This window comes from Haematobia irritans, chromosome 2 (genome assembly GCF_050003625.1).
Source record: "Haematobia irritans isolate KBUSLIRL chromosome 2, ASM5000362v1, whole genome shotgun sequence".
NCBI lineage: Eukaryota > Metazoa > Arthropoda > Insecta > Diptera > Muscidae > Haematobia > Haematobia irritans.
In genome coordinates, this window is record NC_134398.1 from 48148747 (window position 1) to 48168068 (window position 19322).

General features: G+C 27.9%; 1 protein-coding gene across 1 annotated transcript in view; it reads left to right on the top strand.

The window, feature by feature from the left end:
* Nucleotides 1-18412, top strand: part of LOC142224204 (neuronal acetylcholine receptor subunit alpha-7-like) — a 1091332-nt gene extending 1072920 nt beyond the window's left edge. Inside the window, exons 12-15 of the mRNA XM_075293985.1 lie at nucleotides 10682-10791; nucleotides 10862-11076; nucleotides 11985-12158; nucleotides 18147-18412. Coding sequence (XP_075150100.1) covers nucleotides 10682-10791; nucleotides 10862-11076; nucleotides 11985-12158; nucleotides 18147-18231 — 584 coding nt within the window. The 3' untranslated portion in view covers nucleotides 18232-18412. The remainder of the gene's footprint in view (nucleotides 1-10681; nucleotides 10792-10861; nucleotides 11077-11984; nucleotides 12159-18146) is intronic.
* Nucleotides 18413-19322: the final 910 nt, after the last annotated feature.

Here is a 19322-nt window from a genome sequence, read left to right on the forward strand (position 1 = left end):
GGCTCCATTTTCTTTCAGGCTGGGCACTGACACAGGAAGTGGTGCGAGTCCTCCGTAACTTCCGGGTACAGGCACCATCTACAGATATCATCGCCTTTAAGTCCTATTCTAACCATGTGTTTCCCTTTTACTTCAAAAAGTCCGCTTTTTTTGGAAATTTGGGAGAGTGGACTTTGTGATCTTTTTTTAATTTTCAATTTCTTGATATTGCAACTTTCGACTTTTTTGTCTGAGTCGTCAGTGTAATGAGAGTCAAAAATCGACTATTGCAAATTTTTATAAAAATTGACTTTTTAATATTGGAAGAGTAAAAACTTGACTTTTTAATCTTTTGGCATTGCAACTTTCTACTCTATTTGTGAGTCATAAGATAGTTATGACTTGTCTTCCGTTTTATTATACGAGTATTTGACAAAAAAATCGACCACATAAATTGAAAAAGTCGACTTTTGTGAAAATGATGAAGGCTGTACATTGCGATTGTTTATATTTCGATGTTTTGATATGGCAACTTTCGACGTTTTATCAGACGTCAGGGATTGGCAATAGAAACAAAAAGTCGACTACATCAAAATGTTGATAATAGTCGACTTTTTTTAATATTTTAAATAATTTATATATAAAGGGTGATTCTTTTGAGGTTAGGATTTTCATGCATTAGTATTTGACAGATCACGTGGGATTTCAGACATGGTGTCAAAGAGAAAGATGCTCAGTATGCTTTGACATTTCATCATGAATAGACTTACTAACGAGCAACGCTTGCAAATGAATTTTATTACCAAAATCAGTGTTCGGTTCTAAATGTGTTTCGCGCTTTACGTCCGATTTATGGTCTACATAATCGACCAAGTGAGCAAACAATTAATGCGATTGTGACCAAGTTTCGCACTCAGTTTACTTTATTGGACATTAAACCAACCACACGAATGCGTACAGTGCGTACAGAAGAGAATATTGCGTCTGTTTCTGAGAGTGTTGCTGAAGACCGTGAAATGTCGATTCGTCGCCGTTCGCAGCAATTGGGTTTGTGTTATTCGACCACATGGAAGATTTTACGCAAAGATCTTGGTGTAAAACCGTATAAAATACAGCTCGTGCAAGAACTGAAGCCGAACGATCTGCCACAACGTCGAATTTTCAGTGAATGGGCCCTAGAAAAGTTGGCAGAAAATCCGCTTTTTTATCGACAAATTTTGTTCAGCAATGAGGCTCATTTCTGGTTGAATGGCTACGTAAATAAGCAAAATTGCCGCATTTGGAGTGAAGAGCAACCAGAAGCCGTTCAAGAACTGCCCATGCATCCCGAAAAATGCACTGTTTGGTGTGGTTTGTACGCTGGTGGAATCATTGGACCGTATTTTTTCAAAGATGCTGTTGGACGCAACGTTACGGTGAATGGCGATCGCTATCGTTCGATGCTAACAAACTTTTTGTTGCCAAAAATGGAAGAACTGTACTTGGTTGACATGTGGTTTCAACAAGATGGCGCTACATGCCACACAGCTCGCGATTCTATGGCCATTTTGAGGGAAAACTTCGGAGAACAATTCATCTCAAGAAATGGACCGGTAAGTTGGCCACCAAGATCATGCGATTTGACGCCTTTAGACTATTTTTTGTGGGGCTACGTCAAGTCTAAAGTCTACAGAAATAAGCCAGCAACTATTCCAGCTTTGGAAGACAACATTTCCGAAGAAATTCGGGCTATTCCGGCCGAAATGCTCGAAAAAGTTGCCCAAAATTGGACTTTCCGAATGGACCACCTAAGACGCAGCCGCGGTCAACATTTAGATGAAATTATCTTCAAAAAGTAAATGTCATGGACCAATCTAACGTTTCAAATAAAGAACCGATGAGATTTTGCAAATTTTATGCGTTTTTTTTTAAAAAAAAGTTATCAAGCTCTTAACAAATCACCCTTTATATGTATTTTATATTTTTAAATAATTAATTTTAAAAAGTCGATTTATGTCTTGAAAAAAAAACTGACTTTTCGGAAATTTGGAAAAGTGGAGGTTTTGATTTTTTTTAAATTAAAAATTTTTTATATCGCAACTTTCCACTTTTTATGAGTCATCGGGGATTGTTATGAGAAAGAACATTTGACTTTTTTTAAGTTTTAAAAATTTTGTAGAGTTCAAAATTAAAAAAAAAAGTTACAAAAAAAGAGATTTGACTTTGCCATTTTTGAACAATAAACTTAGTCAAAATTTTATAGAAGTCAACTTTTTAAAAAATTTAAAAATTTTTCAAGTTTTCATATTGTAACTTTTGACTTTTTATAAGTCGTCAGCAAATATACTCGTAGTTAAGTATTTCACAAAATATGTAAAATTTTTCGGAAATATGGAAGGGTCGACTCTTTTTTTAAAAGTTTAAAATAGCCAAATTTTTCAATTTATTAAAAAGCCGAATTTCTAGGCCATAACTTCTTTGTTATACTCGTATGTCACCAACTATGAATTTCGAGCAACTTCAAATAATCGACCTTTGTTAAAAAAAAAACGATCTTCATCTTTTGTATCTCTAGTTCCGTCAAATTCATCCTTGGTTTGTTTATAGTATTTTTTTACTCAGATTTTACCCAGACTCAGAGATTTTTAATTGCGAAATTAAATAAAAATAAATTTACAATAAAATAATTGTATATAAATGAAATAATTACACAAATTATATTTATTAATATATATATATATATATATATATATATATATATATATATATATATATATATATATATATATATATATATATATATATATATATATATATATATATATATATATATATATATATATATATATATATATATATATATATATATATTTATATATAAATTATTTTTTTTTTTTTTCAAAAAACAAAATTCAATTAAATAAAATACAAGTGATGAAAGGAAGCATAAATTATATTAAAATAGGATTTAGGAATATTTTCACAAATACCCAATTCAAGGCTTTTATAAATTACTAGCACAAATTACTTGGTCTGGAATGAATATTTTATTTTTTTTTTAATTTTTTTTTTAAGTTATGAATAAAAGGCATTTTATATTATGAAAAAAAACTAACGCATTTAATTTCTGATAACAAATTTTTACTAATATTAAACTACAGTAAATTTAAATTTAATATTTTTTAAGTAATATATTTTCATTGTTTTTGTTTACAATATAAAATGCTTTTATTTCCTCCTCCTTCCTCCTCAAAAAAACAAACTCTAAAGTTTAATATTTTAAATTTTTATTAAATTATTATCCTTTATTTTATAGTAGTTCACTATCATAGTGAGGTTGAAATTCAATTCCCCAAAAAAAAAAAATTATTTAAGACCAACTTAAAACAAGTAAATACTAATAATGAGCTTAAAACACATACTACATTGATCTCATTAAACAAGGAAACCAAACCATAATAAAAAAATAATAATCTTATTACAACATATTTAAATAAACTGAAGTTTTGATGAGCTTAGACCCAAGAACTATTTGAAAAATGCACCAATTCTGCTATAAAAAGGTTTTGAAATTTTAGATAGAATAACCTGAACCCAAAACCTCTTCCAGAGTTTGCTTAAAGCATAATTACTTTAAATAAAATATCCAAGTATCAAAAATGACTATTTAAATCAAATGATTAAATTCCCATTAAAAAAAATCATATACCATAATCCCATAAAACTAAAACTTAAATGACGAGAAAGAAACTAACTCGTTTAAATCGCCTTGAGAATAAAACTTGGTATTCGTACAATAAAAACAAATATTAACAAACAATATATATCACAAAGCTTTTATCACATATTATATTATTATTTTTTTTTCAATCGCATTTTTTTCATTCATACGTAAGTTTTTATTTTGTTTAATTAAATTTGCAAGCATGTATTTTTTTTAGAGCATGGTAAATTTTTTGTCAAAACTTTTTTTTAATAGATGTACATTAGAATATATTATTAATTTTGTTTTGCATACTTTTCTGATGTTTTTATGTACTAACAATTTTGAAAAATAAAAAGTACTTTTTACAGTGGCTCAAAGTGTAAAAATATGGTATAATATTAGCTTAAAAAACTTCATACTGATTTAGAAATCATTAGAAACTACGAAAGTTTCAAAAATGAATATATTTAAATAAATAAAAATAAATTTTGTGAGCCGGTTTACTCCTGGCCAAGGGCCATTTCATACGCAAAAAATTCTTGATTTATAAAAATATTTGTTTTATTGATTGACTATTTTACTAATTTATTTCATTAATTTTATTGATCAAAATAATAATAAATCACAAAGATTAATTGAATTTAATTTGTATCGGTGATTGATAGTATCATTTCCGTTATTGAAGAGATTGTAATGAAAAATTATTGGATCAATTATAATTCGTCATTGAATCCAAAACACATTTTTTCTGGGTATGCAAATGACTTAAATTTAAAAATTCACAATGTTTTCAATTTGCCAAAACTTATTTAAAAAAAAATAATTTTTAGACTTTTCAAAATGAAAAAATAGGGTATTTCCTTGCCATTGTATTGATTGGACGAATAGTAGACTTTTCAATTTTTTTTTCCTTAAGTGGTTGACATTGGAATTTTCTTTAAAAAAAACTACTTTTATTGTCAATTACCATTCAAACAACATTAAAACTTTCGATCAGTCTTATTTTCTAAGGATACAAAACTAGAATGTTTTGTTTTCACCTCATCGCCTTTTTCAAAAAAAAAATGGTAAAGTATTTTTTAATTTTTTGACACAAAGTCGATAAGACGAAAACCCGGCTTTCCAGTTTTTTTATTCATAGGAAAATTCATTCGTTTGCTTTATTCTGTAGAAATACTTTGAAAATTTTGAGCCTCGACGTGGACACACAAGGTGGCTGATATGTACTTCAACCCCTTTCGGGTTATTATCTAAACCGGTCGTCTGACTTCTCACATATTTACCCCAGAGAAGATAATTTTATTGTTTACAAAAACATTTTGATAAAGTTATTCGTGATGGAATTAAAGCATGATAGTATGATTGCTTTATTTTTGCAGCATTTAAATGCGAATAAATCTTTTGGTTTTCGTAGCATTGCTCGTTACCGTGACACTAGCAGTATTTCATCTGGTCTAAAGTGTGGACGAAACAAAAAAAAAAGTTAACACCACCAGAAATGATCCGAAATGTGAAGGCCAGATTTAATCGAAATCCACGACGCAGTGGTAGAAAATTTGCTCGGGACCTTAATATATCGCAAGAACTGATACAACACATTTTGACAATTTTAGCAAGGACTAAAGCCAATGAAGTTACAACAAGTATATATGGCCGTAAATTCGGCCAGGCCGAATCTTATGTACCCAACACCATGGATTGTGTAAAAACTTCTACTAAACACGGTCATTCACAACTAAATTACTTGGGTTGCGGCCGATGGCATGGTATCTTAAAACTTCATCATCATCATCTTCTAAATTGTAAGTTAGTCCATGCGGGATATATAGTAGACAAAAGAAAGGTCGAATAAATACGTATGTATATATTCAGTTCTTGACCGGTATATATAGGGAAGAAATAATTACGAACCGATATAAACTTTTGTGCGGTAATTATAGAGCCAGAACTGAAATATGGGGAGTCTACCTCAAATGGAAGATCATATTAAAGACATCAAATGTTGACAAAATTTTCTATAGAAATAAAATTTTGACAAAATTTTCTATGGCAATACAATTTTGGTAGATTATTTTTGGCTCGAGTGGCAATCGTGATTTTTCTGTGATAGAGGATCGGTTTATATGGGGGCTATATATAATATAGATCGATACGGATCAATTTTAGCATGGTTGTTATCGGCCATACACTAGCGAAATGTACCAAATTTCGAGCGGATCGGATGAATCTTGCTCCTTCAAGAGGCTCCGGAGGTTAAATCTGCGGATCGGTTTATATGAGGGCTGAATATACTTATGAACCGATATGGACCAATTTTTGCATGGTTGTTAAAGACCATATAGTGGCACCACGTACTAAGTTTCAACCAGATCGGATGAATTTTGCTCCTCCAATAGGCTCCGGAGGTCAAATCTGGGGAACGGTTTATATAAGGGCTATATTTAATTATGGACCGATGTGGACCAAATTTTGCACAGCTGTTAGAGACCATATACCAACACCATGTTCCAAATTTCAGCCGAATCGGATAAAATTTGCTTCTCGTTGAGGCTCCTCAAGCCAAACCTGGGGATCGGTTTATATGGGGGCTATATATAATTATGGACCGATGTGGACCAATTTTTGCGTGGTTGTTAGAGACCATATACCAACACCATGTACCAAATTTCAGCCGGATCGGATGAAATTCGCTTCTCTTTGAGACTCCTCAAGCCAAATCTGGGGGTCCGTTTATATGGGGCCTATACGTAAAAGTGATCCGATATGGCCTATTTGCAATACCATCGGACCTACATCAATAGCAACTACTTGTGCCAAGTTTCAAGTCGATAGCTTGTTTCGTTCAGGGTGTGAGAGCAATATTTCGATGTGTTACAAACGGAATGACAAAGTTAAAAGTGCACGAGCTTTTCGATGCACAAAAAAGTTACACACACGCTTCGCTTGCAGAAAGTGTGAATTTGATCGGGTTTTCATGCAAAAGAGGTGTGCTAAAAATGTAAACCTTAAATTGACCACCGCCGGCGATGGTAATGGTACGGGTTATTTCAAAAGAAAATTTTGTCAAAATTTTATTTCTATAGAAAATGTTGTCAAAACGTTATTTCTATAGAAAATGTTGTCAAAACTTTATTTCTATAGAAAAGTTTGTCAACATTTTATTTCTATAGAAAATTTTGTTAAAATTTAATTTCTATAGAAAATTTTGCGAAAATTTTATTTCTATAGAAAATTTTGCGAAAATTTTATTTCTATAGAAAATTTTGCGGAAATGTTATTTCTATAGAAAATTTTGTCAAAATATTATTTCTATAGAAAATTTTGTCAAAATTTTATTTCTATACAAAATTTTGTCAAACTTTTACTTTTATAGAAAATGTTGTCAAAATGTTATTTCTATAGAAAATTTTCTCAAAATACTATTAATATAGAAATTTTTCTGAAAATTTTTATTTCTATAGAAAATATTGTTAAAATTTTATTTCTATAGAAAATTTTGTCAAAATGTTATTTCTATAATACATTTTGTTAAAATATTATTTCTTTAGAAAATTTTGTGAAAATTTTATTTCTATAGAAAATTTTGCGAAAATTTTATTTCTATAGAAAATTTTGTCTAAGCTTTATTTCTATAGAAAATGTTGTCAAAATTTTATTTCTATAGAAAATGTTGTCAAAATTTTATTTCTATAGAAAATTTTGTCAACATTTTATTTCTATAGAAAGTTTTGTTAAAATTTAATTTCTGTAGAATTTTTGTTAAAATTTTATTTCTATAGAAAATTTTGCGAAATTTTATTTCTATAGAAAATTTTTTCAAAGTTTTACTTTTATAGAAAATTTTGTCAAAATATTATTTCTATAGAAAATGTTGTCCAAATTTTATTTCTGTAGAAATTTTGTTAAAATTTTATTTCTATGGAAAATTTTGTCACAATTTTATTTCTATAGAAAATTTTTCCAAAATTTTATTTCTATAGAAAATTTTGTCAAAATGTTATTTCTATACAAAATTTTGTCAAACTTTTAAATTTTTAGAAAATGTTGTCAAAATTTTATTTCTATAGAAAATTTTCTCAAAATACTATTAATATAGAAATTTTTCTCAAAATTTTTATTTCTGCAGAAAATATTGTTAAAATTTTATTTCTATAGAAAAGTTTGTCAAAATGTTATTTCTATAATAAATTTTGTTAAAATATTATTTCTTTAGAAAATTTTGTGAAAATTTTATTTCTATAGAAAATTTTGCGAAAATTTTATTTCTATAGAAAATTTTGTCTAAGCTTTATTTCTATAGAAAATGTTGTCAAAATTTTATTTCTATAGAAAATCTTGTCAAAATTTTATTTCTATAGAAAATGTTGTCAAAATTTTATTTCAATAGAAAATTTTGTCAAAATTTTATTTCTATAGAAAATCTTGTCAAAATTTTATTTCTATAGAAAATGTTGTCAAAATTTTATTTCAATAGACAATTTTGTCAAAATTTTATTTCTATAGAAAATTTTGTCAAAATTGTATTTCTATAGAAAATTTTGTCAAAATTTTATTTCTATAGAAAATTTTGTCAAAATTTTATTTCTATAGAAATTTTTGTCAAAATTTTATTTCAATAGAAAATTTTGTCAAAATTTTATTTCTATAGAAAATTTTGTCAAAATTTTATTTCTATAGAAAATTTTGTCAAAGTTGTATTTCTATAGAAAATTTTGTCAAAATTTTATTTCTATAGAAAATTTTGTCAAAATTTTATTTCTATAGAAATTTTTGTCAAAATTTTATTTCAATAGAAAATTTTGTCAAAATTTTATTTCTAGAGAAAATTTTCTGAAAATACTATTATTATAGAAAATTTTCTCAAGATTTTATTTCTACAGAAAATTTTGTTAAAATGTTGTTTCTATAGAAAATTTTGTCAAAATGTTATTTATATAGAAAATTTTGTCAAAATTTTATTTCTATAGAAAATGTTGTCAAAATTGTATTTCAATAGAAAATTTTGTCAAAATTTTATTTCTTTAGAAAATTTTGTCAAAATTGTATTTCTATAGAAAATTTTGTCAAAATTTTATTTCTGTAGAAATGTTGTCAAATTCTATAGAAAATTTGTCAAAATTTTATTTCTATAGAAAATTTTGTCAACATTTTATTTCTATAGAAAATTTTGTCAAAATTTTATTTTATTAGAAAATTTTGTCAACAATTTATTTCAATAGAAAATTTTCTCAAAATTCTATTACTATAGAAAATTTTGTCAAAATTTTATTTCAATAGAAAATTTGTCAAAATTTTATTTCTATAGAAAATGTTGTTAAAATTTTATTTCTATAGAAAATTTTGTCAAAATTTTATTTCTATAGAAAATTTTGTCAAAACTTTATTTCTATAGAAATTTTTGTCAAAATTTTATTTCTATAGAAAATTTTGTCAAAATTTTATTTCAATAGAAAATTTTGTCAAAATTTTATTTCTATAGAAAATTTTGTCGAAATTTTATTTCTATAGAAAATTTTGTCAACATTATATTTCTATAGAAAATTTTGTCGATTTCATGGCTCCAAAATAAATGCCGAATATTATCGGGAAAGACAGTGTTGAAGCCCTGGGCAAGCAAACATTTCAGCCGCTGACAATGGTCATTCCAAGCACAATCGCACTCAGGACGCATCAACTAAGATAAGTCATTCCTCACTTCATTTATACCGCACAATGGCCACAAAAATGTCCATTGGTCTTGTGGGCCTGGGGCATTTTGGAAAGTAATCTTGGCAATAAAAAGATCAAACTGTCCATCATCTCAATACGGATCTTCGGCCGAAATGGGCCAAAATACCGCAGAGTCACTTTCTGCCAGCGAATTATTGTCGGCCGTTTGGAGGCAATAATTTGTGCCAATGTTAACCAAGTCGAACGAATTTAAACTGATTCCAAAATTTGATTTCATTTACGACATATTTCAATTTTGAAGAATACAATTAAAAAAATTGATTTCATTTACGATATATTTTAATGTTGAAGAATAAAATAAAAATATCGCGCTTTACTTTATTGCATTACAAATCAGCCACTCTTTTTTGGGTATCATCAGAAAAACAAAATTTTTTTTATTGATTTTGCGATTTTTATGTCGCTAAATTAATTGATCCAATCAATTGCAATTTCTTCAATGACAGAAATGATAGAATCAATCAACAAACTGAATGACCAAATTAAAAATTTATTTGATACAATTAATGTCGGTGATTGATTTTTGTTTTTATTACAAAATTAATTGAATCAATTACATTTTTACTTGATTAATATTCAATATTAAATGAAAATTTTAATTGAGTAAACTTTTTAATATGCAGTTCACCATTTACACTTACTCTTTGAGCCACGGATATTTTGTATGTACCCGAGGAAAAAGACTTTAATATTCTCAAGAAAAAAAGGAAAAAATAAATATATTCCAATACCATTTCCCTTTATTTCAAACATATTTTAGCATTTAAAAAAAAAACTCAAAGTCAATATGAAAATTTAGTTAGTTTTTAATTTGTTTGATAGAGTATGCATTAGTTAATATAAGGCATGATTTTTTACAGATTGCATGTTGATGAAAACAAAAGCATTTTTGAATTTTGCAAAAGAAACCATTTAGCACTCTTTCCTTTCTTAAAAATTTTAAAACACGACTATTATTTATTACACAAAAAAAAAGATCATCTATCCCTCTCAAAAAAAATATACATTTTTATTCAAAACCCACTAACCTCTATTATAGAAAAAAATTAAAATAAAACATTAGAAGTAGAACACAATTTAAATAACAAGAAAAAAGAAAAAAAAACACAAAAAATCTATCACGTATTTAAATTTCATATATGTGTGTGTGTTGTTTTAAAACAATATAACTAAATAAAGTTATTAATTAAATTTCAATATTTTTTTCTATTTCCCTCTAAAAAACCCAAACAACCCGCCATATTGTTTTGTTCTTTTTGCTTATTTGGCAAATAATAAAAACCCTAGGTACCTATTTCAATTGTATTATGTTCATGGTTGCCTCATCTGTGGTGTTGACGGTTGTGGTACTAAATTACCATCATCGTACGGCCGATATACATGAAATGCCACCATGGGTAAGTGATTAATTTTTTCTAAATACATTTTTTCCATTTTTAAGAATTCCTTCTTGTTTTTTTTTTATAGATACGTTCTGTATTCCTTCAATGGTTGCCCTGGATTTTACGTATGAGTCGACCTGGTCGTAAAATCACAAGGAAACATATTCTCTTAACGAATCGAATGAAAGAATTGGAGCTTAAAGAGCGTTCCTCAAAATCTCTGCTGGCGAATGTGCTGGATATAGATGATGATTTCCGGCATACAGTATCAGGGTCACAAACGGCGATTGGCTCATCAGCGTAAGTATTTTTAATCATATATATATCCACCACCATAGAATTGTGATGAGGGTATAAAAAGTTTGTCATTCAGTTTGTAACACAGTGAAATATCGATTTCCGACTATACAAAGTTAGATATTCTTGATCAGGAAGAAATTCATGGACGATATGACGAGGTCTGTTTGGCTGTCTGTTGTAGTCACGCTACAACCTTAAACAATGAACCTATCTTGCTGCTAGGACTCATCTTTTATCTGGGCTATTTCGGCCCAGGTTTTGATATAGCCCCCATATAAACCGTATAAACATCGGGGTTCTGAGCATATACACAAAACAATTTTTATTCGATTTGACATCTTGCGCTTCTAGAAACCGCAATTTTCATCCGAATTGTCTGAAATTGAAAATCCAGAAGTACTTTAGGTCCATAAATTGGTATGCCTAATACGATTTGTATTGGCTCATGTTTTGGTATAACCCCCTTTAAGGCTAATCTTAAGATTTGACTGCTTGGGCTTCTAGAAACCGCACTTTTTACCCCATTTTGTTGTGTCGAATACGGTGTGGATCGATCCATTTAGATTCCAAATCATATGAGTGTTGTTATTACATCGGATTTCTGCACGCTTAGACGGGATTTTTAAGATTCCTGAATCTGATGTAGTCGTCCTATGTAAAAACTTTAATTTGAACTTTGGGAAGTGCACCATTCAAATCGATCTTCTTGAGGAGTATGTTTCTTAAAATTCACTTACAATTCTATATATTTTCAAGTAACCCCTTACGACGGAGGTGATTTTTAAATGAAACTATTATATTTTTGATTTATGGTGGTGGATATTTAAGATTCACCCCCGTCAAAATTACGGCCATACATAGTTTGCAATTTTAATTTCTTAATATTTTTGTGTATGTGTGTTTTTTAGGAGTTTTGGACGACCCACGACGGTGGAGGAGCATCACAATGTCATTGGCTGTAACCACAAAGATTTGCACTTAATTCTCAAAGAATTGCAATTTATAACGGCGCGCATGCGCAAAGCAGATGATGAGGCAGAACTAATAAGTGATTGGAAATTCGCGGCTATGGTTGTGGATCGGTAAGACATATATTAGGATTTTGTTTATACACAGAAAAAAAAAAACAAATGACACCAATATTTTTCAATTAAAAATTTAAGTATATCAAAAAAATATTAAAAAATAATAAATTAAAAATACCCAGCAAAAAAATTTGGAAGTTCTTCTTAAGGCACAACTTTAAAAGCACTTCCAAATATGTCCTTCCAAAGATTTTCTTTATTTTAACTGCACAGGAAGTTCATTTGAGCCAATTTTTTATAACTCGATTTATTCATATTTTTAATGGGCTAAACTCGATTTATTATTTTAATTTTTTTGTTTCAAATGGGCTAAAAAGAGATTAACGGCCATTTTTATGTAGCTCCATTAGTCTTTAACTGTCAGTTAACAGAAATTAAATTGCAAATATCTTCTCTCCGTTAACATTAACTGAATAAATTTCAGCAGTTAAGTTTCTAACTGACTTATGAAATATATACGCAAGATGACAGATATGTTCATAATGCGGTTAAAAAGTTCGTAAGTTAACGTAGCACAACGGCTGAGCGGTTGCGCGAGCTATCGCTGTGGTCGGAAAAAATGTACGGTCATAGTTCGGTCCTCAAAGTAATGCCAGATGTGCCTAACGTAGTGGATTACACCCTGGCAAAACCACTTTTCGACAAAAAGTTTGAAACTCTAATTCCCAACAGTGAGGCGTGGTGTACACAGACCCCGGGGAATAAAAGATATATAGATTTCTATACTGATGGCTCCAAATTGAATGGACAAGTGGGGTTCGGAGTATATTCTAAAGATCTGGAAATTCGAATAGCGAAAAGATTACCTAATCACTGTAGTGTTTTTCAGGCTGAAATATTGGCAATAAGAGAGGTGGTGAATTGGCTGAGAAGTAATGTTCCAACAAATATTGGCATTAATATATACTCAGACAGTCAACCTGCAATAAAATCCTTGGACTCTGTGTTCCTTAACTCAAAAACGGCCATAGACTGCCGCAAATCTCTCAACGAGATGGCTGAGCAGTACAATATTCACCTAATATGGGTGCCTGGTCATAGGAACATACCGGGGAACTGTGAAGCAGATGTGTTAGCAAGGCTAGGAACTACCTTACATATTCCAGGGGAACTAGAATCTGTTGGTATGCCTCTGGCCACCTGCAAGCTCTTACTGCGTGAGAAGGCTGTTATGATGGCCAATATTCGATGGGAAAATTGCAAGGGTTGTAACGATACCAAGCAAATATGGCCCCATTTAAACTTAAACCGCACACTAGATATGCTAGTGTTCTCAAGGCGTCAGATAGCACTCCTAATATCTGCTATAACGGGTCGCTGCCTGATAGGCGAATTTGCAAAAACTATAGGTGCGAAGTATAATGACTATTGTATAAGCTGTCATGACGTGGAGGAAAAGGAATCAATTAAACACCTCTTGTGTGAGTGTCCTGCTTTTTGTGTAAGGCGTAAGCGAATTTTAGGAGCATATAGCTTTAGATTACTGGCTGACCTGGAAAACGTTAACTTAAGCAGTTTGTTAATGTTTTTGGAGCAATCTGGTTGGTTCCACAAAAGTTAATAATAGAGAAGGTTCAGTGGTTAAGACTAGAAGTGCCCATATGTAATAGGTACTTTTAGTTAAATGTGGTATCACAATGGACTGAATAGTCTAAGTGAGCCTGAAATTTAATCGGGCTGCCACTTTAACCTAACCTAACCTAACCTAACGTAGCACTAACGGAGCTTCATGAAAATGGGGGTAAAAATTAATAAAATAATGCTAAATCCTTTGTACAAAAATTACGAATTTTTGAAAATAGTTGATGTCAAACGTTCCAGACAAGCGTTATAATGTATAAAAATCATAAAAAAAGTTATAAATTATTTATTCGTCAAAATATCACAAAATTTCTTTACTCACATCCAAATCACTGAATTCGCATCACACCTTAAGAAGTGATGCAAATTCGGTGCAACGGCTGTTGAAATGGTGGACATCCGTCCTATGACAAGCCCATGTTAAAATCATCGCTTCTGCGCCAATTTTGCACCACATTTTCACTACTTTTTTGGCGACGCTTTGTTTGCTGGGTATATTAAAAAATATTCGATTAAAAATTTAAATGAATGAACTAATAAATAATTATAATTAAAAAAAATCAATAAAAATGTTAATTGAATTTTCAATAAAAAACTCAAAACTGATTAACCGAATTTTTTAATTATAACAAAAAATAATGGTATCATTAACTTTCTAATTAAACAAAAAAAATATTACCAACAAATTTTTTCAATTACATTTTTAATGGAATTAAAAAAATAATTACAAATATTCAATTAAAATTCAAAACTGATTAAACTAATTTATTTGTTATAATTAAAAAATTATAGCAAAAATTAATTGTATCTATAAAATTTTTATTTAAACAGAAAAAATATCACCAATAATTTTTTCCAATTAAAATTTTAATTGAATTAAAAAAAATATTCAAACAAAAATTCAAAACTGATCAAATTATTTTTTTAATTATACTGAATAGTCTAAGTGAGCCTGAAATTTAATCGGGCTGCCACTTTAACTTAACCTAATTATAACAAAAATTAATTGTGTCTATTAACTTATTAATTAAATAGAAAAAAATTTCACAAATAATTTTGTCCAATTAAAACTTTAATTGAATTTAAAAAAATAATCAAACAAAAATTCAAAACTGTCAAATTAATTAATTTTTTAATTATAAAAAAAATAATTATATCTATTAACTTATTAATTAAATAGAAAGAATATTACCAATAATTTTGTCTAATTAAAACTTTAATAGCATTTTAAAACAATATTCAATTAAAAATTCAATAAAATCAAAAATTCAAAACTGATTAAACTAATTTTTTATTTATAATAAAAATTAATTGTATCTATTAACTTTTTAATTAAACAGAAACACTATCACGAAAAATTTTTTCCAATTAAAATTTTAATTGAATTTAATAAAAATATTCAATTCAAAAGTGATTAAATTAATTTTTTAATTATAACAAAAATTACTTGAATCTATTATCTTTTTAACTAAACAGAAAACATATCTCCATTATTTTTCCCCAATTAAAATTTTAATTGAAGTTAAAAAAAATATTCAATTCAAAAGTGATTTAATTAATTTTTTAATTATAACAAAAATTAATTTCATCTATTAACTTTTTAATTAAACAAAAATAATATCATCAATATTTTTTTCAATTAATATTGTAATAGAACTAAATAAATCATTAAAAATTTAAAACTGATTAAATTAATTTTTTAATTATAAAAAAATCCAATTGAATCTATTAAATTTTTTTATTAAACAGAAAACATATCTCAAGTAATTTTTTCCCAATTAATATATTAATTAAATTTGAAAAAAAGTTAAATTTTTTTAATTATAACAAAAATTAATTGAATCTATTATCTTTTTAATTAAACAGAAAAAATATCACGAGCAATGATTTCCAATTAAATTTTAATCAAATTATAAAAAAGTATTGCATGAAAAACTCAAAACTGATTAAACTATTTTTTTTGATGGTAATAAAAATTAATTTCATCTATTAACTTTTTAATTAAACAAAACTAATATCATCAATATTTTTTTCAATTAAAATTTTAAATATTCAATCAAAAATTCAAAACTGCTTAAACTAATTATACCCTGCTCCACACTGTGGAACAGGGTATTATAAGTTAGTGCATATGTTTGCAACACCCGGAAGGAGACGAGATAGACACATGGTGTCTTTGGCAAAAATGCTCAGGGTGGGCTCATGAGTCGATATAGCGATGTCCGTCTGTTCGTCTGTCCGTGAACACATTTTTGTAATCAAAGTCTAGGTCGCTGTTTTAGTCCAATCGACTTCAAATTTGGCACAAGTATGTGTTTTGGCTCAGAATAGATCCCTATTGATTTTGGAAGAAATCGTTTAAGATTTAGATATAGCTCACATATATATATGTTTCGCCCGATATGGACTTATATGGCCCCAGAAGCCAGAGTTTTACCCTAATTTACTGAAAATTTTGCACAAGAAGAACAATTAGCACTATAGTTAAGTGTGCCAAATTTTATTGAAATCGGTTCAGATTTAGATATAGCTGCCATATATAGCTTTTGCCCGATTTTAACTCATATGACCACAAAGGCTAATTTTTTGCTCCGATTTAGTAGAAATGTTTTCACAGGGAGTAGAATTAGCATTGTAGCTATGCGTGCAAAATTTGGTTGAAATCGGTTCAGATTTAGATATAGCTCCAATGTATAACTTTCGGCCGATTTACACTCATATGATCACAGAGGCCAATTTCTTGGTCCGATTTAGTTGAAATTTTGCACTGGGAGTAGAATTAGCATTGTAGCTATGCGTGCTAAATTTGGTTGAAATCGATTCAGATTTAGATATATCTCCCATATATAGCTTTCGCCCGATTTACACTCATATGACCATAGAGGCCAATTTTTAACTCCTATTTAGTTGAAATTTTTGCACAGGGAATAGAATTAGCATTGTTGCTATGCGTGCCAAATTTGGTTGAAATCGGTTCAGATTTAGATATAGCTCCCATATATATGTTTTTCTGATTTCGACAAAAATGGTCAAAATACCAACATTTTCCTTGTAAAATCGCCACTGCTTAGTCGAAAGGTTGTAAAAATGACTCTAATTTTCCTAAACTTCTAATACATATATATCGAGCGATAAATCATAAATAAACTCTTGCGAAGTTTCCTTAAAATTGCTTCAGATTTAAATGTTTCCAATATTTTTTTTACTAACATTGTGTTGTAGATTTTGTAAAAGTCTATCAAATTCTGTCCACATCGAGTGATATTTAAATGTATGTATTTGGGACAAACCTTTATATATAGCACCCAACACATTTGACGGATATGATATGGTATCGAACATTTAGATCTACAAAGTGGTGCAGGGTATAATATAGTCGGCCCCGCCCGACTTTTGACTTTCCTTACTTGTTTTCTAATTATAAAAAAATCTAATTGAATCTTTTAACTTTTTAAATAAACAGAAAAAATATCACCAGTAATTTATTTCCAATTAAAATTTTAATTGCATTAAAAAAAATATTCAACTAAAAATTCAAAACTGCTTAAATTAATTTTTTTAATTATAACAAAAATTAATTGAATCTATTAACCTTTTAATTAAACCGAAAAAATATCTCCTGGATTTTTCCAATTAAAATTTTAATTGAATTTTAAAAAATATTCAATTCAAAATTCAAAATTCAAAACTGATCATATTAATTTTTTAATTATAACAAAAATTAATTGTATCTATTAACTTTTTAATTAAATAGAAAAAATATTACCTATAATTTTGTCCAATTAAAACTTTAATTGAATTTTAAAACAATATTCAGTTAAAAATTCAATAAAATCAAAAATTCTAAACTGATTAAACTAATTTTTTATTTATAATAAAAATTAAATATATCTATTAACTTTTTAATTAAACAGAAAAAATATCACCAATAATTTTTTTCCAGTTAAAACTTTAATTGAATCTAAAATATTCAATTAAAAATTCAAAACTGCTTAAACTAATTTTTTAATTGTAACAAAAATTCATTGAATCTATTAACTTTTTAATTAAACAGAAAAAATATTGCCAGCATTTTCTCCAATTAAAATTTTAATTGAATTTTAAAAAAGTATTCAATTAAAAATTCATTCAATTATTAAAGCAAAAAATAATTGTATCTATTAACTTCTTAAGAGGATCCATTATTTTTTTATTGCCACTGGTGATACAATCCCAACTATTATTGAAGAAATTTCAATTGAAATTTAATTGTATCAATTTTCAATTTAAAAAGCATTTCTTTTTCTGTGTAGCAAACATTTATATCCAAATATTTTTATTCCAAATATTTTTTTTTTTTTTTTTTTGAAAAATTTAAAAATTTCAATAAACAAACTTCTAATGACTTTTATATCTTATTTTCAGATTTTGTTTAATTGTCTTCACCCTATTCACAATAATTGCCACAGTGACAGTTTTACTGTCAGCACCACATATAATAGTTCAATAAAATTAGGATAATAATGCCACAATAGAGCATCAATCTGCAAATTAATAATTGAGTTTAACACCTAATCATAGATACTCTTTTTATGAACCAAAAATCAACAAAACTACAATTATGTAAAACTTTCACAAACAATAGAAGAAATTAAAAAAAACACATAAGAAAAGATAAGAAGTAATTCCACCACCACCACCCCACCCATATCCCATGGAGCGCAGTAATCTTCTTTAATATAAGAAAAGTTTCAATGCAACAACCACAACTAAAATCACACCATATACATGCAAAGGTGCAGATGATAGTCTATACGAAAACTAAAGGACACACCAGGACTAACCACACTACAACCGGAAACCTAAGAAATAAAAAAAAACAAGAACGGACTATTCAAATAATTCAAGGAATACAATTTTACTATACATTATAGTAGTAAATAAATAGGAAACCAAATATGAAAATTAAGACAAAACAATGGAATTAAATTAGTTATAAACAATTGAAATTGTTAAATAGTTTTTTAAGGCAAAGAAAAAAGAAAAAATGCAAAAAAAAACAAAGAAAATTATATATAACTAGAGCACATAGGAAAAGATAGAGAGAATTAAGTGAGAGAAAAATAAATAAATATATAAATAAGAAAATCAAAGGATCATAAGAAAATTAGATAAAATTATATTGTTCCCAACCAAAAATCTATCCATCTTTTTTTATCGATTTTAAAATTGATCATTTCGATTTCAATCGATCTTCATATATATTAAATCTCTTATCGGTTTTTCGAATTATTAATTAAAAATGTTTAAAATATATATTTTATATTTATTTTTGTATATCCATTTTTTTTAAATCGATCTGCAAACATTAAATCGCTAGTCGATATGTGGAATTCTTGATTTTTTGAATTATATCGAAATATTAAGTCATTCATGGCATACTAATTTAAAAAAAAGTGGTACACTTAAAACACCAATTGCAAATGAAATAAATTAAATTTTTTCCTTTAAAAGTATAATTTTTAGTATATCGAAAATCACGTTCGTAACCTACGCTCGTAAAAAGCGATATAAAATCAGTATTAAAGAATTTTTGTATAC